We start from the raw sequence: 27,357 nt of genomic DNA on the forward strand, positions 1-27,357 counted from the left end.
TAATGCGTGCAAGCCAAAAATTCACCCCTTTTGCCAGCTGAAGCGCCTGTTTTTGCACTGCTGGGATTCCCCTGAGGCTCCCCTCCATGGGAAACCCCACCTCCGGACTTCTGTGTTTTTGCGATGCTGTAGGGGAATCCCAGCAGGGGAATCCCAGCATTGCAAAAACTAGCGCTTCGCTGGCAACGGAAGTCCGGAGATGGGGTTTCCCAGTGAAGGGAGCATCAGTGAAACCGCAGCATCACAAAAACACCAAAGTCCTCGAAATCTCACCTCCGGATCTCTGTGTTTCCCATGGACAGGAGCCTCAGGGGAATCCCAGCAGCGCAAAACCGGGCGCTTCGCTGGCAATGGAAGTCCGGAGGCGGGGCATCCCAGCAGCGGCAGTGGGTTTGTAAGGTGAAAATAGTTTGTAAGAAGAGGCAAAAAAATCTTAAACCCTGGGTTTGTATCTCGAAAAGTTTGCATGACGAGGCGTTTGTAAGACGAGGTATCACTGTACCTCCAAGAAAAAGCTTTGTTCCATAGACTGGTTGGGAGCCACCCATTCTCCTTTGCTTCCAGCTCCACACAAGTATTACATTGGCTTTCGCTACGTCCATCCTCTGACGGAAGAAGCCATCGAAGAGATGGAAAGAGATGGTATCGAGAGAGCCATTGCTTTCACGCAGTATCCACAGTATAGCTGCTCCACTACAGGTGAGTTCCCTTGCACAATAAGGTAATGTGTTAAGTTCCAAAAGGAAGGATCGGTCAAAAGGCAGGGATGGGCAACTTAAGAACTTAAGCCAAAGAGAAGACTATGTCTCCAGAGAGAGGGCAGGAATGGATCCAGCTTGCTTGTCTGCTTTTATTATTTATTTATTTATTATTTAGATTTGTATGCCGCCCCTCTCCGCAGACTCGGGGCGGCTCACAACAAAATAAAACAATTCATGACAAATCTAAATTATAGTTTAAAATATTTAAAAAACCCCATTTACTAAGCAAACATGCATACAAACATACCATGCATAAATTGTATATGCCCGGGGGAGATGTCTCAGTTCCCCCATGCCTGACGACAAAGGTGGGTTTTAAGGAGCTTACGAAAGGCAAGGAGGGTAGGAGCAGTTCTAATCTCTGGGGGGAGTTGGTTCCAGAGAGTCGGGGCCGCCACAGAGAAGGCTCTTCCCCTGGGGCCCGCCAACCGACATTGTTTAGTTGACGGGACCCGGAGAAGGCCCACTCTTTTGGGATGATAGATTAGTTGTAAGAAAAATTAGGGACCTATATGTCAATTAAGAGAATTCTGTGGCATATCTTGGCAATAGAAACTCTTGTTTTCAATAACAGGCCTGTCCTGGTAACTCTGAGAGTGAAAAGTTATGCCAGTTTCGGCCAGGAAATCTTTTAGACAAACATGCTTATTACAAATGCAAGAATTAGGGCAAAGGACTTTTAGAAAAGATAAAACAAGAAGATAAATATCAATTAAGGATGAAATGTCAAAAAAGGGACCCAAAGGATAACAAGGGACCGTAAGGAGAAAATGATTTGTGATAAACAGCTCTAAATATGGACTCTACATAGGGCTACCTTTGAAAAGTGTTCGGAAACTCCAGATCATGCAGAATGCAGCTGCGACAGCTATCATGGGCTTTCCTAAATATGCCCATGTCACACCAACACTCCGCAGTTTGCATTGGTTGCCGATCAGTTTCCGGTCACAGTTCAAAGAGTTGGTTATTTATTTATTGGATTTGTATGCTGCCCCTCTCCAGAGACTCGGGGCGGCTAACAGCGACAATAAAACAGTGTACAATAGTAATTTGGTATTGATGATTAAAAATCAATTAATATAAAAACCAAACATACATACATGCCGTCAGGCATGGGGGAACTGAAACATCTCCCCCTGGGCACGTTTAATTTATGCATGGTATGTCTGTGTGTGTGTCTGTTAGCATATGGGGTTTTTAAATATTTAAATATTTTAAATTTGTCTGATTGCTTATGATTTGTTTCTACGTGTTGTGAGCCGCCCCGAGTCTTCGGAGAGGGGCGGCATACAAATCTAAGTAATTAATAAATGAATAAATAAATAAATAAATAAATAAACAAACAAATAAATAAATAAATAAATACATACCATGCATAGAATTGTAAAGGCCTAGGGGGAAAGAGGATCTCAATTCCCCCATGCCTGGCGGCAGAGGTTATGACCTATAAAGCCCTTCATGGCATCGGACCAGAATACCTCCGGGACTGCCTTCTGCTGCATGAATCCCAGCGACCAGTTCGGTCCCACAGAGTTGGCCTTCTCTGGGTCCCGTTGACAAAACAATGCCGTTCGGCGGGACCCAGGGGAAGAGCCTTCTCTGTGGCGGCCCCGGCCCTCTGGAACCAACTCCCCCCAGATATCAGAGTTGCACCCACCCTCCTTGCCTTTCGTAAGCTCCTTAAAACCCACCTCTGTCGTCAGGGAATTGAGATATTCCCTTCCCCCTGTTCTGTCTAGGTCCCCCCAGACGCCAACAGCAACCAAAAAGAGTATCCAGACACACTGGTAAAAAGCAAAGGCAGTTTATATAATTCAAAGCAAACACAGGTAACAAAAACTGTTCTTACAGACAGGAACACTATGAAGCTTCACAGAGGTTTCACAAAGGCCAGGCAATAAAACAGGATTCTTGCTGGCAAAAACAACGCTGGAGATAATAAAACCCACGCCTCCCCCAAGTCTTCCAGACTTCTAGGCCACAAGCCAAGATCAGAGACGCCGAGAATCGAAGCAAGGTCACAGGACTCCCAGTTGATAACTCTCCACAAGACTGTAAGGGCGGGCCTGCCTTTTCAACCCTGCTGAGGAGAACCACACCCAAACCCAGCTGTTGCCAATTCAGGGATGGAAATACCTTGCTAATTGGCCCCGTCTTTGAGCTGCACGTCGCTGCCTCATGTCTATTATAGCCTGTGCATCTTCATCCAATGAATCCAGGCTACTAGCTGGGGAGAGCCCCCCCCTGGGGGTCTCAGGCTGCTCTCCCTCCTCCTCTTCCTGACGTTCCTCTCCCCCGTCTGCCTGGTCCTCCCCCTCCTGTTCACTGTCCTCCTCTGGGCATGGATCCGGCAGAGATCCAGCCGGTCCCTGAGGAGCCTCAGGCTGAATCACAACACCCCCTAGGCTTATAAAAAATTTATGCATGGTATGTCTGTATGTATGATTGGTTTCTTAAATTGGGGTTTCTTTTTAAATTAACTTAAATATTATATTTGTTCATATTGTTTTATTATTGTTGTTAACCGCCCTGAGTCTATGGAGAGGGGCGGCATACAAATTTGATTAATAAATAAATAATTAATAAATAAGGAAGGGGTGTGAATAACACATTAAGACATGATGTGCCCTGTTTTGAGCAAAATCACCCCCAGAGATACACGGGTGTCTCTCCATGACCTCTTCGGGTCCCCTTATGCATACCGGTCTATTTTTTCTTTATTTTGTTGTCAATAAAGTATTTTTCCTTTTATTCTCTTGGTCTCCTGGAGGTTTTTCTAACATTAGTACAGTGTTGTCAGACTTGGCAACTTTAATACAGGTGGACTTCAAGTCCTAGAATGCCCCAGCCAGCTTGCTCGGCAACTTAAAGACAGGTGGACTTTAACTCCCCAGCCAGCTTGCTGGGGAATTCTGGGAGTTAAAGTCCACCGGTCTATACGTTGCCGAGTTTAGGAAAGACTGTAAATAGTGGTCATGAGACAAATTGGCATTTTCTTACTACCTAGAAGCAGTTTCCACTCTTTTTCTTTAAATCGTGTAGCCCATTTTAGGGGTTACACTTTAGTTCTTATCTCTCCCATCACAAAACATGTTAGCAGGTTATTGGTTGAAGTTCAAGTTTGGTAATGGCTACAGCATAATTTTCAGAGGACTTCGGGTAAGAGATTTGAAAGAAAGACTTTTAAGAAGGGGAGGAGATGATCTGCTCTTGGTTCAACCTTTTTGTTGAAGTTCATTATTTTGCCTCCTTCAGGAAGCAGTTTGAATGCAATATATCGCTACTATCATCAAAAAGGAGAAGAACCAAAGATGAAGTGGAGTACGATTGACAGATGGCCAACGCATCCTCTCCTGATTCAAGTACAGTAGTACCTCGTGATACGAACCCCTCGTCATACGAACTTTTCGAGATACGAACCCCAGGGTTCAGAATTTTTTTGCCTCTTCTTATGAACTTTTTTCGCCTTATGAACCCGCCGCCGCGAACGCCGAACCCGGAAGTTTGGCAAAAGTTTGGGTTCGGCGTTCGGGTCCGGGAGGCCGCTGAGAAGCACCGCCGCCCGGCTGTCAATTCCCGAAACAGCCAGGGGGCTTCTCGGCGTTCTCCCGAACGCTGAACCTGGAAGTTCAGCAAAAGTTCAGGTGTGGCATTTGGGTCCGGGAGGCCACCAAGAAGCGCCGCTGCCCGGCTCTCACCTTTCCAGAAGAGCCATGGAGCTGTCAGCCAGTCAGGAAGCTCAGGACTCCAGGAAGGATGTCTTCATGACGTCAAAGCTCCACCCCTGGAATTCGCTGTTGGGATTCCCCACCTTCCTTTGAGCCTCCTGACCGGCCGACAGCTCCACGGCTCTTCGGCAAAGGTGACAGCCAGGCGGCAGCACTTCTTGATGGCCTCCCGAACTTGAACGGCAAACCCGAACTTTTGACGAACTTCCGGGTTCGGCATTCGGGAGAATGCTGAGAAGACCCCCGGCTGTTTCGGGAGGTGACAGACGGGTTGCGGAGCTTCTCGGTGGCCCCCCGAATGCCGAACCCGAACTTTTGCCCTACTTCCGGGTTCGGGTTCGGGAGAATGCCAAGAAGAGCCTGGCTGTTTCAAAAGGTGACAGCTGGGTGACGGCACCCAGCGGAGTGCCGGTTTTGCGATTTCCCCCCCCACTTGCACGCATTAATCTGTTTTACATTGTTTCCTATGGGAAACATTGTTCTGTAACACAATCAACCAATCTTTTTAGTTCTTTTAATTAGCTAATTGGATTTAAAATGTTGTGTACTATATATTTTAGATGTTGTGAGCCACCCCAAGTCCTCGGGGAGAGGCGGCATAGAAATCCAACCAACCAACCAACCAACCAACCAACCAACCAACCAACCAGCCAACCAACCAATCAATCAATAAAAATAGCATACAGTGAAAGCTATATACATTAACAGAGTTAAATCTACATATATTCATACATCGTTGGTTTATATATTGCCAACCCACAAGAGTCCTAACAGTCTGGATGCCCTTTGTTCGATCTGAACCCTTAGAGCCACGATGGCGAACATATGGCACGGGTGCCACAGGTGGCATGCAGAGCCATATCTGAAGGCACGCGGCGTGTTGCCCTAGCAAATATATTCGCGCTGGCTAGCTGATTTTTGGACTTCCTGAGGGCGGGGGGGGGGGGAGTTATTTTTGCCTTCTCCAGGCTGAGGTCTGGGGAAGGCAAAAAATGGCACAACGGGCCTACCAAAAGTTCAGAAATGAACTTCCGGTAGGCCTGTTGGGCCCACTTTTCACCATCCATAGGCTCTGGAGATTTTAGTGAGGTGTCTGTGCACACGCGGTGGGGGGGACGCAGGGGAGGTTCTGCATGCATGCATGGGGAAGGGCATTGCATTATGAGTGTAGGCAAGTATGTTTGTGCTATGGCGGCCACAGGCGCCCTTTTGGCACCAGAGCAAAAAAAAGGTTCAGCATCTCTGCCTTAGAGGGTAGTGCTCAAATTATGACCAGAATTGGGATTGGAATTTGAGTCACAAGTAGTGTTGGGCGAACCCAACAAAGTTTGGGTTCGGGTTCGGCACCCGAATTTTTAAAAAAAGTTTGGGTTCGGCACCCGAACCCGAAAGTTTGCTAAACTTTCAAGTTCAGCGCTCGGGAAAACACCAGGAAGCGCCGCCACCCAGCTGTCACCTTCCGGAACAGCCGGGGCACTTCCCGGTGCTCTCCTGAACTTTTTCCGAACCTCCGGGTTCAGCGTTGGGGAGACCACCGAGAAGCGCCCCGGCTGTTTCTGAAGATGACAGCTAGGCGGCGGCGCTTCCCATAACAGCCGGGGAGCTGTCGGCCGGTTGGGAGGCGCAAAAGGAGGTGGGGAATCCCACGAGGGGATTCCAGGGGCGGAGCTTTGACGTCACTGAGATGTCCTTCCTGGAGTCCCTGTTTCAGCCGGCCAGGAAGGACGTCTCAGTGACATCAAAGCTCCGCCCCTGGAATCTCCTCGTGGGATTCCCCACCTCCTTTTTCGCCTCCCGACTGGCCGATAGCTCCCCAGCTCTTTCTGACAGCTGGGCAGCGACGCTTCCTGGCGCTCTCCCGAACCCAAACTTTTGCAAAAATTCGGGTTCGGGTTTGGTATACCGAACCGCGCAAAGTTCGGTACGAACCTGAACTTTGCAGGTTCGGTTCGCCCAACACTAGTCACAAGTCATTGTGCTCAAGGCACCCCCACGTGACTAGACCTGACGTTTATTTATGGCAGTCATGAATCCAAATCGTGTGATTGTTAAGCAACCTTGCCACAGGACATTGGAAGTGGCCATAAATGTGGGCCAGTGGCTGAGTGCCTGAAAAGCAGTCACATGATCATGGGAGAGGGAGGGGCTTTTGGAACATACATTTTGCTCTACGTATTGTAATTTCAAACCATTTTCCATATCATCTTTATCTTGTAATTCTAAATTGAGTTTACTCATTTCTGCAACCTCATGTATTTTATTAATTAAATTCAATGTTGAGGGTAATTTGTCTGTTTTCCATAGCTGAGCGTAGGCAAGTCTAGCAGCTGTGCTTATGTGTATGATCAAATATCTATCCTGTTTCACTATTTGAAATTTGAAAATGCCCAATAGGAATAATTCTGGATTGAGGGGGATTTGTATATGGAGAATTTGCTCAAGATAATTTTGGATTTTGGACCAGTAATTTTTGACCTTGGGGCCTGTCCACCATAAGTGGTAATCAGTTCCGATGGATTGTTTACACTTCCGACAGAGTGGGAAAATGCCTGGAAACATTTTAGCGGGCTGAAGGAAAGTGCCAGCGGTAATACATTTTATATGTATTTTCTTTATAGGATGAGGATATACCCTGTTTCCCTGAAAATAAGACGTACCCCAAAAGTAAGGCATGTCAGAGGTTTTGCAGAATTTGCTAATATAAGGCACCCCCCGAAAATAAGGCATAGTCAAGTTTACATACGGTACGGTGGAAAAACATACTGTTCATAGCGGTACCGTAATAATGTGGCGTCCCCTGCTGGCCCCTTCCATCGCTTTTTACCGTCCAGTATAGCAGACACAGTCTGCTGCTGTCTCACCGCCATTACAGTCTCCACTACAGTGCGTAGACTGTAGCTCCTCTGGTGGCCAGAAGCTGCAATAGCGGGAGTATACTGTTGTACCCACATGTGTGTGTGGGTGCCATACTGACAGGTACCGTACCGTAATCAGTTTACCGTACGGTACACTTTCTTTGGGGGTGTCAGCTTTTCTGCCTGTGAATTTGTCTTATTTGATAAATATAAGGCATCCCCCGAAAATAAGACGTAGCACAACTTTTGGAGCAAAAACTAATATAAGACAGTGTCGTATTTTCGGGGAAACACGGTAGTTAGTTTGAGGTTAACCATTTGCTAAGTGACCTTTGTAAGTTGGAAGTCTACCTGTATATAAATCTACCCTCATTCTTACGTGTGTTATTTTTGCCTTTCAGTGTTTTGCAGACCACATAAAGAAAGAACTAGACTTATTTCCAACGGATAAGAGAAAAGAGGCGGTGATCCTTTTCTCTGCTCATTCTCTACCAATGTCAGTGAGTAACAGCAGTCGGTTTCTTTTATTTATATTTATATTTATAGCTATATATTATTTATTTATTTATTTATTTATTTATTTATTTATTAAATTTGTATGCCGTCCCTCTCCGTAGACTCGGGGCGGCTCACAGCAGTGATAGAAACAATGTACAATAGAAATCTAATAATACGAAGTTAAAAACCCATAATTTAAAAAACATGCACACAACACACTATACATAAATTATATAGGCCTGGGGAAGATATTTCAATTCTCCCATGCCTGACGGCAGAGGTGGGTTTTGAGAAGTTTACAAAAGACAAGGAGGGTGGGGGCAATTCTGATCTCTGGGGGGAGTTGGTTCCAGAGAGCCAGGGCCGCCACAGAGAAGGCTCTTCCCCTGGGTCCCGCCAAATGACATTGTTTAGTCGACGGGACCCGGAGAAGGCCAACTCTGTGGGACCTAACAGGTCGCTGGGATTCGTGCGGCAGAAGGTGGTCCTGGAGATATTCTGGTCCGATGCCATGAAGGGCTTTATAGGTCATAACCAACACTTTGAATTGTGACCGGAAACTGATCGACAACCAATGCAGACTGCGGAGTGTTGGTGTAACATGGGCATGATTGCTCTCGCATCTGCATTCTGCACGATCTGAAGTTTCCGAACACTCTTCAAAGGTAGCCCCACATAGAGAGCGTTACAGTAGTTGAACCTCGAGGTGATGAGGGCATGAGTGACTGTGAGCAGTGAGTCCCGGTCCAGATAGGGCCGCAACTGGTGCACCTGGCGAACCTGGGCAAATGCCCCCCTCGCCACAGCTGAAAGATGTTTCTCTAATGTTTCTCTAATGTGAGCTGTGGTCCAAGGAGGACACCCAAGTTGTGGACACTCTCAGAGGGGGTCAGTAATTCCCCCCCCCCCCCAGGCTAATGGACAGACAGATGGAATTGTCTTTGGGAGGCAAAACCCACAGCCACTCCATCTCATCAGGGTTTGAGTCTGTTGACACCCATCCAGACCCTAACAGCCTCCAGGCACCGGCACATCACTTCCACTGCTTGTTGACCCTCTTAAATTGTTGCTTTGAAGCTGAAAGTATTTTCCGTCTGTCTAATACAAATCTACCTTGTGCTTGCTCCGTTCACCAGTTTTTCTCCCTGTGCTTAAACTTTAGCACAAATCATAGGCATTTGCAGCTATTTGGTTCGGCCGTTCACATCCTCCTCATTAATAATAGGCTTCATGCTTATTTTATTTATATATTTGTGAAACAATTATAGGATGGTAATTTTTGCAAATAAAACATTAGATAAATAATGATAAAAAATAATAATAGATGCTTGAATCCGGGTCCTTTATCACAATAAAATTTTGTAACCTAAAAAAGGGAACACGAATTCCAAATGTTAATTCTGTTTTTGGCTGGAAATAATTGGCAAATAGTTTTAATAGCGTTATAAAATAGTGTAAAGCAGAACTGATAATGTTCCATTTATGGAAACAAAATATGGCATTATGACCGCACCTACAAAAAGATATTGACAAAATTGAACGGGTCCAAAGACGGGCTACAAGAATGGTGGAAGGTCTTAAGCACAAAACGTATCAGGAAAGACTTAATGAACTCAATCTGTATAGTCTGGAGGACAAAAGGAAAAGGGGGGACATGATCGAAACATTTAAATATGTTAAAGGGTTAAATAAAGTCCAGGAGGGAAGTGTTTTTAATAGGAAAGTGAACACAAGAACAAGGGGACACAATCTGAAGTTAGTTGGGGGAAAGATCAAAAGCAACATGAGAAAATATTATTTTACTAAAAGAGTAGTAGATGCTTGGAACAAACTTCCAGCAGACGTGGTAGATAAATCCACAGTAACTGATTTTAAACATGCCTGGGATAAACATATATCCACCCTAAGATAAAATACAGAAAATAGTATAAGGGCAGACTAGATGGACCATGAGGTCTTTTTCTGCCCTCAGACTTCTATGTTTCTAAAACTTGAAATGGTCTGCTGGCGCCTCACGTTTTGCAATTTGTGGAACCCTGCCGCCACCTAGTGGTTTTTGGCAGTAACAGAAACAACTCAGTAATGCAGTAGATCCAAAAATAGGTTTGAAAACTGTACCACAAATAATGCTACTGCTGGAGAATAACTCCAGTTAAAGCAATCCTGCATTTTAAAAATTAAAATCTATAAATATATTTCATTCTCAATCAATGTGTCTTCAAGGCTAGGTGAAACCGTGACCTGTTTTTAATGGACTTTGGAAAAGGATGAACATTTAAAATCAAAACAAAACAAAACAGGCAGCTGTGTGGTTAAACAGATATTTAATCAGACAGTTAATTCATTTTCATTCTGCTTAGAGTGGGTGGCTGTATCTACCAAGTAGTCCTTAACTTACAACAGCAACCCTGTGGTCAATTGATCAAAATCTGGGTGCTTAGCAACCAGGCTGCAGCAATGTGGGGTCGTTTGATCGCCATTTATAACCAAGCAAAATTTCCAACAAGCAAAATCAATGGAGAAAGCTAGATTTTAACAACTGCGTGAGTCACTTAACAATTGAGACAATTCACTTAACAACCCATGGCAAAAAATGGCTATAAAACTATATAACTGACTTATTTAATAATTGTTTTGTTTGGCAATGGAAATTCTGGTCTTGATTTTGATCATAAATTAGATGTACTACAGTATTCCTTTCCTAGATATCTCAGGAAATGCTTTGCTAATCAGCAGTAGCGGCCCCCAAACTACGGCCCGTGGGCCGCATGCGGCCCGCTGAGGCCATTTATCCGTCCCGTGGGTGAGTGACAGGAGCACAGGTGCATACTTTTCTTTTAATTAAATTCTCTCCTTAATGTTCCTTCAAAAAGTACAACACCAATTATATTACTAACTTATTAATCATTATGACAAAGTGCTTCCTTCTTTCTTTAAACATTTTTCTATAAACCAAGAAAACCTTGTATAGCCAATCAGATGTTAACAAAACAAAATTAAAAACAAAACATAAACAACGTCCTGCCTGTCGGCGACTACTTCAGCTTCAACCGCAACAACACAAGAGCACTCAACAGATTCAAACTTAATATTAACCGCTCCAAACGTGACTGTAAAAAATATGACTTTAACAATCGAGTTGTCGAAGCGTGGAACTCATTACCGGACTCAATAGTGTCAACTCCCAACCCCCAACATTTCTCCCTTAGACTCTCCACGATTGACCTCTCCAGGTTCCTAAGAGGCCAGTAAGGGGCGTATATAAGTGCACTGATGTGCCTATCGTCCCCTGTACAATTGTCTTCCCTTATCTTAAATATCATACATATTCTCTCCGTATCTATCTATCTATCTATCTATCTATCTATCTATCTATCTATCTATCTATCTATCTATCTATCTATCTATATCATATATATTATCTCCTTATCTCTTATATCATATATATCCTCTCCCTCCCATCCACTTCTCTTCTTTTTTACTTTCTATCTTCATATATATTACTTAATGTCTATTCTCTTCCATATGTATTGTATATTGGACAAAGAATAAATAAATAAATAAATAAATAAATATACGAATTTCAGATTTCTTCCCCCCCTCTAAATAGTATGTTCCCATTTTGTTTTTTACTTTAAAACAAGGTATGTGCAGTGTGCATAGGGATTTGTTCATAGTTTTTTTTATAGTCCGTCCCTACAACAGTTCGAGGGACATTGAACTGGCTCCCTGTGTAAAAAGTTTGGGGACCCCTGCTTCAGTGGATATTTGAATGTCCTTGAAGTATCTTTAGTTTGATTCTACTTATGCCACAAAAGTGGCTTTAGATATCCAGTGGAGCATGAATCTCGAAAACCAATGTTGACATGTTCCAATATAACATGGGAGGTAGATGGTTATTTTGTGCTTCATCTCGATCACCTAAATTCTGGGCTAAGGTTCTGTAGCACGGTCACTATCTGTTTTTAAAATTAACTTAGAAAGTTCATTTTCAACATGAAAAGTTTTGACTTTAAAAGTGTTTCAAAATAAAAGTTTAGCACTTTTTTAAAAGGGTGAAAAAAGAGGAGGGGGTTTTTTTGAAGAAAAAAACCCTCAAAGAAATTGGAAGAATGCAATGAATCTTGTTAATAAAAATGGTGACAGTTCAGAAAGTTTAGTAGGTGCAAATAGAAAAATACCATATTTTTGGAGTATAAGTCGCACCTCTTTCCACCCTAAAAGAGGGTGGAAATGTCGGTGTGTCTTATACATTGAATACAGCCATTTCCCCCCCTCCCGAAGCCCTGCCACCACGTCCCATTTTTTGCAAAAAATGGATTTGTTTTCCGCAAAGAAGGAGTGGGCAGAGAGTCTGTGGAGCCTGCAGAGAGATCCTGGGGACTGGGGGAAGGCCAAAACACCCCTGTTTTTGTGAAAAAATGGGCAAAAAATGACCTGTTATCCCCAAGAACAGGGACATTTTTGCCTTCCCCAGCCCCTAGGAGCTCTTTGCAAGCTTCCCTGACCCTCAGCCCATCCCATTTTTTACAGAAAATGCATGAAAAACGGATCTATTTTTGCAACAAAAAAAGAGAGGGGGGTGCTTGCAGAGGGTTTGGGAGGCTGGGGAAGACAAAAGCTTTTCTTCCTACTTATGTCTTTGAAATCTTGGTGCGTCTTATATACCGATGTGTCTTATAGTCCAAAAATTATGGTATACAATTTCTGTAGCAACGAAGATTAAAGCAGGAATGGGGAAACTGATTATTTTATTCAAAGAGGAAAACATATTCTCACTTTACCACTTCTTGATTTTGTGCTTGTGGTGAAAAAATAATGAAACATTGACTTTCAATTTGTTGATCAGAAATATTTGTCATCATAGAAATGGCTAGTTATATATTAATGCCGAAAGGTGAGGTTGGAATGGCTAAGAAGAGTCAATTCAATGCCTTTTTTTCCCTTTTCCTTTTTTAGTCTATTTGTATCTCACATCCCCCTTTCCCTGCTCCTTTTCCTTCCCTTAATTTATTATTATTATTTTATTATTTTTATTAATTTTTTTATTTTTTTTGTATTTAATTTGTTAAAATAAAACAAATTAACAACTTTTTTTTGAAAGAAGAAACGAAAATTAACTTTTTACGCATGTGGGAATCATAAAGATTAAAGGATTTTAGGGGCTCAAGACTAGAAAATAATTTAAGGTCTTCGCTTTAGGTGGGTGCTTTTCTTCTTTCGGAAAAATTGCTTGCCTTCTTTTTCGTTTTCGTCTTGCAGGTAGTTAATCGTGGTGACCCATATCCACAGGAAGTGGGAGCTACTGTTCAAAAGGTGATGGAGAAACTCGGCCATTGTAATCCATATAGGCTTGTGTGGCAGTCCAAGGTAAGTGGTCCCTGGGAACACTGATAAAATGTTTCTAATTCAGTCTGAGTGTGGTGTTGGCTTAAGAACATAAGAAGAGTCCTGCTGAATCAGGCCAAAGCCCATCGAGTCCAGCATTCTGTGTCACACAGTGGCCCACCAATTGTCCATGGGGATCTTGAGCAGAAAGCGAAGGCAAAACCCTCCCTTTATTTATTTATTTATTGGATTTGTATGCCACCCCTCTCCGCTGACTCGGGGTGGCTAACAACAATGATAAAAAACAGCATGTAACAATCCAATAATAAAACAACTAAAAACCCTTATTATAAAACCAAACATACACACAAACATACCATGCATAACTTGTAATGGCCTAGGGGGAAGGAATATCTCAACTCCCCCATGCCTGGCGGCATAAGTGAGTCTTGAGTAGTTTACGAAAGACAGGGAGGGTGGGGGCAGTTCTAATCTCCGGGGGGAGTTGGTTCCAGAGGGCCGGGGCCGTCACAGAGAAGGCTCTTCCCCTGGGGCCCGCCAAACGACATTGTTTAGTCGACGGGACCCGGAGAAGGCCAACTCTGTGGGACCTTATCGGTCGCTGGGATTCGTGCGGTAGCAGGTGGCTCCAGAGGTAATCTGGTCCAATGCTATGTAGGGCTTTAAAGGTCATGACCAACACTTTGAATTGTGACCGGAAACTGATCGGCAGCCAATGCAAGCCACGGAGTGTTGAAGAAACGTGGGCGAATCTTGGAAGGCCCACGATGGCTCTCGCGGCTGCTTTCTGCACGATCTGAAGTTTCCGAACACTTTTCAAAGGTAGCCCCATGTAGAGAGCGTTGCAGTAATCGAACCTCGAGGTGATGAGGGCATGAGCGACTGAGCAATGACTCCCTGTCCAAATAGGGCCACAACTGGACCTTTCCCTTGACCCCCAACAAATGGTACTCAAGAGAATCCTGCCTGCCTCAACCAACATAGAGGCAGCACATGGACATCCATTTCAATAACCACTGATACACTTGGCATCCATGAATCTGTCTAATCCTGCCTTGAAGCTCTCCAGGCTGACAGCTGTCACGACCTCTTCTGGAAGTGAATTCCATAAACCAGCGACCCTCTGGGTGAAGAAATATTTCCCTTTATTTGTCTTTGCTTTCTTACCTTACTTCGCTTTCTTATCTTTCTTACCTGGCTTCATCTGCCAGTTGTTATAAAGTATATTCTGGTGTTATACATCAGTCAACAGCTTCTGTTTCAGCTATGTAGCACAGAAGAAACTAAGTATGGTGATGACCAGTAAAGTACTTGTATAAGAAATTATCAAGGAAATCTCTCACCTGTGGCTCCCAGCTTCTATAGTCTTCGGAGAGGAACGGCATACAAATCTAATTAATTAATTAATTAATTAATTAATTGATAGATAGATAGATAGATAGATAAATAAATAAATAAATAAATAATAAATTCTAGAATATATTATTATTATTATTATTATTATTATTATTATTATTATTATTAATTAGATTTGTTATGCCACCCCACTCTGAAGACTATATAGGAGATATAGGAGAGACAATAGGACAGGGGACGGAAGGCACACTAGTGCGCTTATGCACGCCCCTTACTGACCTCTTAGGAATCTGGAGAGGTCAACCGTGGATAGTCTAAGGGTAAAATGTTGGGAGTTAGGGGAGGACACTACGGAGTCCGGCAATGAGTTCCACGCTTCGACAACTCGATTACTAAAGTCGTATTTTTTACAGTCAAGTTTGGAGCGGTTAATATTAAGCTTGAATCTGTTGTGTGCTCTTGTGTTGCAAATAAATAAATAAATAAACAAACAAACAAACAAACATCTGGTGCTGCTGCTGCTACTACTACTACTACTACTACTACTACTACTACTACTAATAATAATAATAATAATAATAATAATAATAATAATATAGCAAGCACAGCAGTCACACCCCGGGCAACAACTCCAACAGGCTGGCCAAACCTGATTGAGAGCAGCCGTTGGGTCATTGACTACCTCTAACCCAGTGATTTTCAACCTTTTTTGAGCCGCGGCACATTTTTTTACATTTACGAAACCCTGGGGCACATCGAGCGGGGGGGGGGGGAACGGCTAAAAAAAGTTTGGACAAAAAATTATCTCTCTCTCTCTTCCTCCCCTTCACTCTATTTCTTTCTCCCTCCCTCTTTCTCTCCCTTCCTTCCTCTTTCTTTCTCTCTCTCTCCATCCCTCTTTCTTTCTCTCCCTTCCTTTCTCTCATTTTTGCTCTTTTTCTCTCTCCCTCCCTCCCTCTATGTCTTTCTCTCTCTCTCCTTCCCTCCCTCTTTCTCTCTCTTGCTTTCTTTCTCTCTCTTGCTCTCTCTCTTTCTTTCTCCTGTTTTCTCTCTCTCTTGCTTTCTTTATCTCTCTCTTGTTCTCTCTCTCTCTCTCGCTCTTTCTCTTTCTTTCTCTCTCTTTCTTTCTTTCTTTCTCTCTTTCTTTCTCTCTCTCTCTCTTGCTTTCTTTCTCTCTGAGCTTCGCGGCACACCTGACCATGTCTTGCGGCACACTAGTGTGCCACGGCACACTGGTTGAAAAACACTGCTCTAACCAATAGTTGGAAAGAAGCACAGCTAATGTTTTGAGAGGGGGTTAGAAAAAGCAGAGGCTCATTGGGAAAGACCTTCATGTTGGGGAAGATTGAAGGTAAAAGAAGAAAGGGGCGGCAGACTACGAGATTGTTAGATAGTGTCCCCAACACAATGAACATGAATTTGGGCAAACTGCAGAAGACAATGGAAGCCGGGAAGCGGGGGGGGGGGGGCATGCCCTGTTGTACATGGGATCACAAAGAGTCGGACCCAACTCTGAACAGCCACCACGGCAACAATAGTAATTTTATTTATTTATTTTTATTTATTTTATTTATTGGATTTATATGCCGCCCCTCTCCGCAGACTCGGGGCGGCTAACAACAATAATAAAACAGCATATAATAATAACCCAATACTAAAAACAGTTAAAAACCCATTATTATAAAAACCAAACATACATACAGACATACCATGCATAAAATTGTAGAGGCCTAGGGGGAAAGAATATCTCAGTTCCCCCATGCCTGGCGGCAGAGGTGGGTTTTAAGCAGCTTACGAAAGGCAAGGAGGGTGGGGGCAGTTCTAATCTCTGGGGGGAGTTGGTTCCAGAGGGCCAAGGCTGCCACAGAGAAGGCTCTTCCCCTGGGTCCCGCCAAGCGACATTGTTTAGTTGACGGGACCCGGAGAAGACCCACTCTGTGGGACCTAACTGGTCGCTGGGATTTGTGCAGCAGAAGCTGTATTTTCCATCAGACCCCTCACATCCTGGACATCAATTGTTTCAACTCCTACCCCCAAAACAATGCTATAGAGCATTGCACACCAAGACAAATAGACACAAGAGCAGTTTTTTCCCCTGAGTGCTATCATTCTGCTAAACAAATAATTCCCTCACCACTGTCAAACTATTCACTAAGGCTGCATTGCTATTAATGTTAGTCTTCACATCGTTCCTATCACCCACCTCCTCCCACTCATGACTGTATGACTGTATCCTTATGATTTATATTAATATTGATCGTTTCCTGATTGCTTATTTGTACCCTATGACAATCGTTAGGTGTTGTACTTCATGATTCTTGGCAAATGTATCTTTTCTTTTATGTACACTGAGAGTGTATGAACCAAAGACAAATTCCTTGTGTGTTCAATCACACTTGGCCAATAAAGAATTCTATTCTATTCTACCCTACCCTACCCTACCCTACCCTAAAAACCAAAGACAAATCCCTTGTGTGTCCAATCACACTTGGCCAATAAAGAATTCTATTCTATTCTATTCTACCCTACCCTACCCTACCCTACCCTACCCTACCCTACCCTAAAAACCAAAGACAAATCCCTTGTGTGTCCAATCACACTTGGCCAATAAAGAATTCTATTCTATTCTATTCTACCCTACCCTACCCTACCCTACCCTACCCTACCCTACCCTAAAAACCAAAGACAAATTCCTTGTGTGTCCAATCACACTTGGCCAATAAATAATTCTATTCTATTCTATTCTACCCTACCCTACCCTAAAAACTCCTCTTCTCTTTTGTTGTTTTAGGTTGGACCGATGGCTTGGCTGGGTCCTCAGACAGATGACACTATTAAGGGACTTTGCCAGAGGGGAAAGAAGAACATTTTGTTAGTTCCAATTGCATTCACCAGCGATCACATTGAAACACTCTATGAGCTTGACATTGAATATGCTCAGGTCTTAGCCAATGAGGTAAAGCCATTATTTTTCACACCACTGTTTGTCTGTAGCTCCTTAACAGGAAACAAGTGTTCCTTTTCCACATCCCAAGTAAAAAGGTTTAGAATTATTACAGGTTGAGTTTTTCCACACCCTTTCTACAGTTGCAATATTACACAAAGGAGCTGGAAGTTGAAAGATAAAAAGATTCATGTTTGACATTAGCTCAAAGAGTTGAGGACACAGGGCCATTTCTGATTTTCAGTGATTTTAAGCCTAGTGATGTCTAAAGATATTGGAATTACAACACCCAGGATTCCAAGCCAGTCTTGCCAGTGTCCATCTAGTGGATATTGGAAGGATAGGATTAATCCATGTGGGCAGATGAGATGTGGAGGAGATGTTGTTTGCGAAATCACATATGGCTGCTAGAATAACAATAGACCAGAGGTCTTCAATCTCGGCAACTTTAAGACTTGTGGACTTCAACTCCCAGAATTCTGGGGGATGAAGTCCACAAGTCTTAAAGTTTCCAAGTTTGAAGACCTCTGCAATAGATAGTCAGGAAACAACTACAGTGGTACCTCTACTTACAAACTTAATTTGTACCATGACCAGGTTCCTAATTAGAAATGTTTGTAAGAAGAAGCAATTTTTCCCATAGGAATCAATGTAAAAGCAAATAATGTGTGCGATTGGGGGAACCACAGGGAGGGTGGAGGCCCTGCTTCCTCCCAGGAGATTCCTAGAGAGGCCCCACGGAGGCTTCTTCCTGCCTTTTCCAGTTACAGTTTTGGAGGCTTGGGTTGACCTATAAAGCCCTTCATGGCATCGGGCCAGAATATCTCTGGGACCGTCTTCTGCGGCACGAATCCCAGCGACCGGTTAGGTCCCACAGAGTTGGCCTTCTCCGGGTCCCGTCGACTAAACAATGTTGTCTGGCGGGACCCAGGGGAAGAGCCTTCTCTGTGGCGGCCCCGACCCTCTGAAACCAACTCCCCCCAGATATTAGAGTTGCCCCCACCCTCCTTGCCTTTCGTAAGCTCCTTAAAACCCACCTCTGTCGTCAGGCATGGGGGAATTGAGATATTCCCTTCCCCCTAGGCTTACAAAATGTATGCATGGTATGTTTGTATGTATGATTGGTTTCTTAAATTGGGGTTTTTAAACTACTTTTAATATTAGATTTGTTTATATTGTTTTTTACTGTTGTTAGCCGCCCCGAGTCTACGGAGAGGGGTGGCATACAAATCTAATAAATAAATAAATAATAAATGGAAAATAGTTCTTGAGAAGAGGCAAAAAAATCTTGAACACCCGTTTCTTATCTAGAAAAGTTCGTAAGTAGAGGTGCTTATAGGTAGAGGTACCACTATATTTCCCCAAAGGCAAAAAAGTGAAGTGGCCTTACACCTTCTTTTCCAGGCTGCATAGCAGTGTTTATTTACCTTGGCCGTTTTAAGCTATGTGGACTTTTCATTCCCAAGGTGCTTCTTGTCCAAGTAGGCAGGTGATCTATAGCCCATCACTGTGTACATTATCTAAGAATTTTAGATCAGTATCATTATTTTAAAAAGTATAAAAAATGGATGGAGCACAGAATCTGGCTGGTGCCAAAGGCAGTGTCTGCAGGCATTGTAGATCCTACTCCCACGCTATTGATTGGATATTAGCATTAGCAGCAGTAGCATTACATTACAACTACTACTGATGTTACTTAAATTTCTATTCCATCTTTCCTTAAGAGTCCAAAGTCACATACAGTGGTACCTCTACCTAAGAACGCCTCTACTTACAAACTTTTCTAGATAAGAACTGGGTGTTCAAGATTTTTTTGCCTCTTCTCAAGAACCATTTTCCACTTACAAACCCTAGTCTCCGCAACTGTAACCGGAAAAGGCAGGGAGAAGCTTCCGGGAGGCCTCTCTAGGAATCTCCCGGGAGGAAACATGGTCAGAAAAGGCAGAGAGAAGCCTCCGTGGGGCCTCTCCAGGAATCTCCTGGGAGGAAACAGGGCCGGAAAAGGCGGGGAGAAGCCTCTTTGGGCCTCTCTAGGGATCTTTTGGGAGGAAACAGGGCCTCCACCCTCCCTATGGTTTCCCCAATCGCACTCATTATTTGCTTTTACATTGATTCCCATGGGAAAAATTGCTTCTTGTTGCAAACTTTTCTACTTAAGAACCTGGTCATGGAACAAATTAAATTCGTCAGTAGAGGCACCACTGTACACAGTACACCCTCTTTAGTCATCCCCATGCCCCAGAACAGCAATTAAGGGCTAAAAGCACCACTGAATATGCTTCCATGACTAGGTATGAGCCTAAATCCAGATTTTTCAAGCAAAAACTTGAAGCATTAAATCATGTTGAAAAAAATATTTTATGCATTCATGCATTAAAAGAAACCTTGTTTTTTTGTGGGAGTGTGGTGAATTTGGGCGGGATAAAGCAGTGTTTCTCTACCTTGACAAATTTAAGATATGTGGACTTCAATTCCCAGAACTCCCCAACCAGTATGTTAATTGGGGAATTCTGGGAATTGAAGTCCACATATGGTCAAGTTGCCAAGATTGAGAAACATTGGGATAAAACATTTGATGTTAGGCTCTGGCCTAGAGTTGGACTGTTGAACTGTGCAGACGGTGAGAGGCTAGATTATTATTATTATTATTTTTTAATGTTTTTATTTTATTTAATGTTTTTATTTTATGTTTTTAACATAAGCCGCCCATAGCAAATGACTCAGAGCTTATTCCTATTGCTTTAGCCAAAGACAAATAAGATATTGTATCTCAACCAGTTTCCTTCTCTTGTTCTTCAGTGTGGAGTCGAAAATATCAGAAGAGCAGAATCCTTGAATGGAAACCCATTGTTCGCCAAGGTACCGCTTCCCTATTTCCCTGAGAAAATTGGTGTTTATTTATTTATCACATTTCTGAACTGACCATCTTCTTCAGAGAGGGAGAAATGTGGGGATTCTCCAGAGAAGCCATCATGGGTAGACTCCAATTTCTCTGGCAGGAATGGCTCTCTTTTGCTGTGAGGGGTGGGCTTCAAAATTTTTAATAAGGGGTTCTCTGCCTGGTTGCTAGGTGGGTGTGGCTGTGGTAAGCGTGGCCTAGTCGGCCTCCTGTACCACAATTAGGGGGGAGGGCATGGTGGTTGCCCTCCCTGGACTCCAGAGGCTTTCCTTGAGCCGCCGGGAGGGCAAAAAAAGGCCTCTTTACGGCTTTCTGAACTTCCAATAGGCCCATTTTTCGCTCTCCCTGAGCCTCCACATTATTATTATTATTTATTGGATTTGTATGCCGCCCCTCTCCGCAGACTCGGGGCGACTAACAACAGTAATAAAACAGTGTATAACAATAATCCAATACTAAAAACAGTTAAAAACCCATTATATAAAAACCAAACATACATACAGACATAAAATTTTAAAGGCCTAGGGGGAAAGTGTATCTCAGTTCCCCCATGCCTGGTGGCAGAGGTAGGTTTTAAGCAGCTTACGAAAGGCAAGGAGGGTGGGGGCAATTCTAATCTCTGGGGGGAGTTGGTTCCAGAGGGCTGGGGCTGCCACAGAGAAGGCTCTTCCTCTGGGTCCCGTCAAGCGACATTGTTTAGTTGACGGGACCCGGAGAAGACCCACTCTGTGAGACCTAACTGGTCACTGGTCCATGAAGGGCTTTATAGGTCATAACCAACACTTTGAATTGTGACCGGAAACTGATCAGCAACCAATGCAGACTGCGGAGTGTTGGTGTGACATGGGCATATTTAGGGAAGCCCATGATTGCTCTCGCAGCTGCATTCTGCTCGATCTGAAGTTTCCAAACACTTTTCAAAGGTAGCCCCATGTAGAGAGCGTTACAGTAGTCGAGCCTCGAGGTTCCCTGCATTTAGCTGCATTCAAAATGGTGACTTCTGGGAGGGGGTGGGATTTGGAGGTTCTCCGAACTGCGCAGAATCTTAGCTAGATGTCCTCCCGAACCCCCAGCAGCCCCATCCCTGCATGTAGCATGTTTAGATGGCTGAGGATCACCAAGGGAGTGGGATGGCTTTATCCGTAGAAGCAGGCCTTCCGATGAAGGAATTCTTGCAGTGCTTCTTTTGAAGCAGAAAAGGTTCCCAGCCTTTTCTATACTCCACCATCCCTAGAACGCTTCTGATATATTCTTGCATCTATTATGCATATACACTATAATTTTGAAACTTCTAAACCGCACGTTTTCGCACCCCCTAGAATATCGTCTCATGCCCCTAGGGGATTCGAGAACCTCTGGTTGGGAACGCCTGTTATAAAGTGTCTGCAGAGAGGGGCGGCATACAAATCTAAGTAATAAATAAATAAATAAATAAATATGCCTATTATAGGGTTTTCATGATAGTAGGCAAGTCTTCTATCAGTTTATATTATTATTATTATTATTATTATTATTATTATTATTATTATTATTATTATTTAGATTTGTATGCCGCCCCTCTCCGAGGACTCGGAGCAGCTCACAACATAATTATTACATAATAATAATAATAATAATAATAATAATAATAATAAACTGGTAGGATCAAAAACCCGAAAAAAGTGGTCGAAAATGAGCACTACTGTGGGACTTCCGACTTCAGACTGACCGAATTCTGAAGCATAACACACCAGACATTGTGATCGTGGAGAAAAAGAAAGTATGGATCATCGACATCGCAATCCCAGGGGACAGCAGAATTGAGGAGAAGCAGCTAGAGAAATTAGTGAAATACGAAGATCTAAAAATCGAGCTGCAACGATTCTGGCATAAGCCCGTGAAAGTGGCCCCAGTGGTACTTGGCACGCTGGGTGCAGTGCCAAAGGATCTCAGCGGACATTTGAAAACCATCGGAATTGACAAAATCTCCATCTGTCAATTGCAAAAGGCCGCTTTACTGAGATCGGCAAATATAATTTGCAGCTACATCACGCAGTCCTAGGTACTTGGGAAGTGCCCGACTGGTGATGAAATACGAAATCCAGCATAGTGATCTCGTTTGCTGTGCTGTACTGACTAATAATAATAATAATAATAATAATAATAATAATAATAATAATAATAATAATAATAATAATAATGGTTGTGTGTATATGTTTGCTTTTAATAATGGGTTTTTAAATGTTTTTTAAATTATTAGATTTGTTGTACATTGTTTTATTGTTGCTGTGAGCCGCCCCAAGTCTATGGAGAGGGGCGGCATACAAATCTAATAAATAAATACAAATGTAATAAATAAATTATTATTATTATTATCATCATCATCATCATTATTATTATTATTATTATTATTATTATTACTATTTGTACGCCACCCAACTCCCGAAGGACTCCCCAAGTTCTCTGATTGGCCACAGATACGAGGCCCAGGGATATTAAAACTTCCTACAGATACTTCATTTCTTTCTTCAGCTTACTAAGGCTATTGTTCACTCTCATTTACATTTCCTATTTTAGGACTGGTTGCATTTTTGTGTTCATGAAGTTCTATCTTGCATATGCTCAGTCCGAATCAAATTTAATTTGGGGCCCTCCAGATATAGTGGAAATGCAATTAGAATTCCTAATCCCAAAACATCTGGAGGATGTTCACTTAGAGCTCGTTCTGGCTCACTACTTGCTACTTCACCGAGTTCTTAAACATAAAAGTGGTGAAAACAAGGGTATAAATAAATGATTGCAATATTGTACTGCAATATTGCGACGTTGAAAAACGAGGGAAAATGTCTGAATTAGCAAATTCTTGCAGATTCTTTTGAAAAAAAAGTATTAGAAACATAGAAACATAGAAGATTGATGGCAGAAAAAGACCTCATGGTCCATCTAGTCTGCCCTTATACTATTTCCTTTTATTTTATCTTAGCTGGTCTTTGGTATTCTCTCTCCTTCGGAGAGGGGCAGCATACAAATCTAATAAATTATTATTATTATTATTATTATTATTATTATTATTATTATTATTATTATTATTATTATTATTATTATTTCAAGTACAGTAGTCCTTGACTTACAATGATTTGTTTAGTGATCAAAGTTTCAACGACACCAAAAAAAGTGACTTGTAGCCATTTTTCATACGAGGGTTGCCCAGAAAGTATTGCACCACAATTTTTTTCTTTAACGATTATTTATTGATCCCAATGAAACTTACATACAAGAAAGAATGATGTTTCTTCTACACTCCCTATTTTTCCACGTAATCTCCATCCCATTCTATGGCCTTTCTCCAGCGAGACACAAGGGCGTGTATGCCCTGTCGGTACCACTCATTGTTCTAATGGCCTCACCCTCTGTTCTACTGTTCTGTTCTTCTAATGGCCTCACTCTCGACCAACCATACTTCTGTTGACTGCAGATTCTCCATAAACTGTACACAAAGGTTTGTGAATAGTTTCTTTCTCCGCAGTGAGAAATTCAGGGACGACACGCTGCTTGTAACATATATCACTTATGTTGTGGTTAGCTCTGGCCCAGCTCCTGCCCCAAGCAATGTGGAGGTGGATGTAGGGGAGACACCTACATGCCGCAGGTTTGTTTTGCTCCCGATGGAATCTGCCGACAAAGCCTCCTCTGACCAAGGAAGCGTGAGTGACAGAGAAGAGGGGAGTTTGGCAGACAGCCCGGGAGGAGATCAATCATCTGTATCATCCCTGGATTCTGAACAAGAATTAATGACACATCCATGCATGCGTAGAGTGATGCATAGGAGACAACAACTGAAGGATTATTACAAGAGAAAATGAGGCCACCTATGTTTGGGTGGGGCTGCTGTAATTAGTGCTACAGATAAAAGTGCAGGCTGGTGTTTTAGCCTTATGGCAGTTTATCTGATTCATTTGTTTCGTCAATATGATTTTTGTGCTGTTCAAGATTGTGTGTGGACTCTCTGGACTTTAGAATTGGACTCAATTTCCCCGTTATTGGGTGAGCAATTGGATTGCATTTAACCTGTGCCTTGTGTGTACCAGAAAATCCCTTTGACATTTAAAAAGGGAGATGTTTCTGTTTTTCTGTTTATAAAAACTTTTGGGTTTTCCTTTTATCGTGTGGTGTGTGTCTTCCTGGACTAATTACCCTGCAATTACGGGCGGTTGAAACACGCCGGCAGAACAACTTACAGATGCTATTTTGAAACACTGCTGCAGCTACGCTATCTGTCTGAAGAAACACAAAATTTACACACCCACTCCTGACAATTTAAATGATGTATATCTAAAGTTTCACATTCGTACCTCATTCTTTCTTATTTGTAAGTTTCATTGTGTTCAGTAAATAATTGTCAAAGAAAAAAATATGGTGCATTACTTTATGGGTGACCCTCGTATATTAATCACACTATAATAATAATTATTATTATTATTATTATTATTTATTATTATTATTATTATTATTATTATTATTATTATTATTATGTCAGTACAACACAGCAAACAAGATCACTATGCTGAATTTTGTATTTCATCACCAGTATGGCGATGATGATGATGATGATTATTATTATTATTATTATTATTATTTATTAATGTGTATGCCGCCCCTCTCCGAAGACTCGGGGTGGCTCACAACAATAATAAAAAACAATATAACATTGCAACAAATCTAATATTAAAAGAGAACAATATATGCATCATCATGCTTAAAGTACAATATTATTTGCTCATAGAATAGCTTGCTAGCAGATAAGAAAGTTAATGTGATCAGTTTACTTAAATGTATTTTTTTTGTATTTTTCAGGCTCTGGCTGATTTGGTCTCCTCGCACCTCAAGTCGAACGAACTGTGCTCCAAGCAGTTAACACTGAGTTGTCCGCTCTGTGTGAATCCCACGTGCCGAAAGACCAAATCCTTCTTCACTAGTCAGACACTGTGAAAATGTACACTGGCGGGAGTAGACAATACAGATTCTGTGAAACGCGCCCATTTATTCTGCCTTCTTTTGCCCTTCTCAGGTCTGCCTTTTGCTCTCCAAAAGGGATTCACGCAGAGGTGGAAAGAGATAACGTTGAGATCTTCTCCCATTGCTTTGGTTTTCTCTCGAGGAATTTTGCATTAGACGGGACACCACATTTTAAGGGCTTCGTCCGCTTGAGTTGCTGAAAATCCACATTTTTATCAAATTAAACAGGATGCACGAGGTTCTTTGCATTTAACAGCCTCTGAAGGAGAGCAAAATTTTTGGTTGCTTGAGCAGATTCTCTACCCTTGCGCTGCCACAGTGAAGTTGAAGAAAATTTGTTCCCTTTGCAGAAATCAACCCTTCCTCAAAATGGTGAGGTTTGGTTGCAAAAAAAATACAGTGGTACCTCGGTTCTCGACCACAATTCGTTCCAGAAGTGTGGTTGAGAACCGATTTGGTCGAGTACCGAATTAATTTAGAGCTTTGTGACTAATAACAGTCTGATGATGAAACTACTTTATTTTTCCAATAATTTCAGCTGACATCTAGTGTATAGATAACTAGGGTTGTTTTTTTTTAAAGAATAATAGGTATATATTTTTTTAATTTGATATTTCTTCTTGTACGCAGTCTCCATTTCCTATTTCCACCATACAGAACTGAAGCAGTGTCTGTGTTTGCAAAGTAGTGTTTCCTAAGGCATTGCTATACAGTAGTACCTCTAGATACGAGTTTAATTCGTTTCAGAACGGAGCTCGTATGTCGATCAACTCGTATCTGGAACAAATGGCTTTAGACTTTGTTTTTCCCTGTGGAGATAACCAGAAGCAAGGAATCTTGTGCCACCTAGTGGAAGCTCGGCTCGTATCCCGAATTTGAGCTCGGGTCTGGAACAGAAATTTCACTCCCTACATGGCTCGCAACTTGGAATACTCGCATGTGGAGCAGCTCATATCTAGAGGTACTACTGTATTAGTCTTTTGTCATGAAAATAGCAGGAGGTCTTTCATTATCTCAGTGTTTCTCAGTCTGAACAACACTGAGAGGGGTGGACTTCAACTCCCAGAATTCCCCAACCAGCATGCGTCCATCTTAGGTTCAGGTTGAGAAACATTTAGCTTAAAGACCAACAAACTCTGTTCAGCTGTCAACAACCGTAAGAGCAGCACAGGATCACTCTACTTAAACCGGCATTGAAAAGTTTGTGAACCTGTGTGACTTCACAAAATTTCTGCATAAATATGCTCTAATATGATCTGTTCTGCACACAAGTCCTAAACCAAGATAAGGAGAACCCAATAAAACAACTGAGCCAAAAACCTTTCCACTAGTTTATTTAAATTCTTCCGGTGAAACTGGTTTATCAGGGCAACGTGGTCTATCCAATTATGGGACAGAAGATATTGCTTCCGTGTTCACCTTTTCAGCCCCAATCCAGGAACCTTCACAGGCATCCGTTTGGACGACAAACTGTTTTTGTGTTGAATTTATATTTACCGACAAAGAAATAATGGGAGACTAGTAAATAGTATCTGACCAGATTACTTGCAGGACCGCCTCCTGCCGCATGAATTCCAGCATCTGGTTAGGTCCCACAAAGTCAGCCTTCTCCAGGTCCTGCCAACTAGATAATGTCGCTTGATGGGCCTAGGGGGAAGAGCCTTCCGTGTGTGGGCCCCGGCCCTCTGGAATCAGCTCCCCCTGGAAATTCCTACTGCTCCCATCCTCCTCGCCTTCTATAAGAATCTGCAAGAAACCAAGCTTGGTGTGGGGCGAAAACAGCTTCCCCCGCCCCCCGGAGGTCCTCTGGAGGCCGGAAAAAGCCCGTTTCCCAACTTCTGGTGGGCCCAGTAGGATCGTGTTTTGCCTTCCCCATGCTCCAAAGGCTTGGGGTCACTACACCCTAGCCCAGTGATGGTGAACCTACAGCATGGTGCCACAGCTGACATGCAGAGCCATATCTGCTGGCACA

General features: G+C 42.7%; 1 protein-coding gene across 1 annotated transcript in view; it reads left to right on the forward strand.

The window, feature by feature from the left end:
- The window catches only part of FECH (ferrochelatase), a 46,519-nt gene extending 20,886 nt beyond the window's left edge, over positions 1-25,633 (forward strand). The window contains exons 5-11 of the mRNA XM_070736407.1: positions 565-699; positions 4,017-4,123; positions 7,746-7,844; positions 13,105-13,212; positions 17,339-17,503; positions 20,291-20,350; positions 25,224-25,633. Of these exons, the coding sequence (XP_070592508.1) occupies positions 565-699; positions 4,017-4,123; positions 7,746-7,844; positions 13,105-13,212; positions 17,339-17,503; positions 20,291-20,350; positions 25,224-25,358 (809 nt within the window). The 3' untranslated portion in view covers positions 25,359-25,633. The remainder of the gene's footprint in view (positions 1-564; positions 700-4,016; positions 4,124-7,745; positions 7,845-13,104; positions 13,213-17,338; positions 17,504-20,290; positions 20,351-25,223) is intronic.
- The last annotated feature ends 1,724 nt before the right edge of the window (positions 25,634-27,357 follow it).

Source organism: Erythrolamprus reginae, chromosome 2, assembly GCF_031021105.1.
Source record: "Erythrolamprus reginae isolate rEryReg1 chromosome 2, rEryReg1.hap1, whole genome shotgun sequence".
NCBI classification, from domain to species: Eukaryota; Metazoa; Chordata; class Lepidosauria; order Squamata; family Dipsadidae; genus Erythrolamprus; species Erythrolamprus reginae.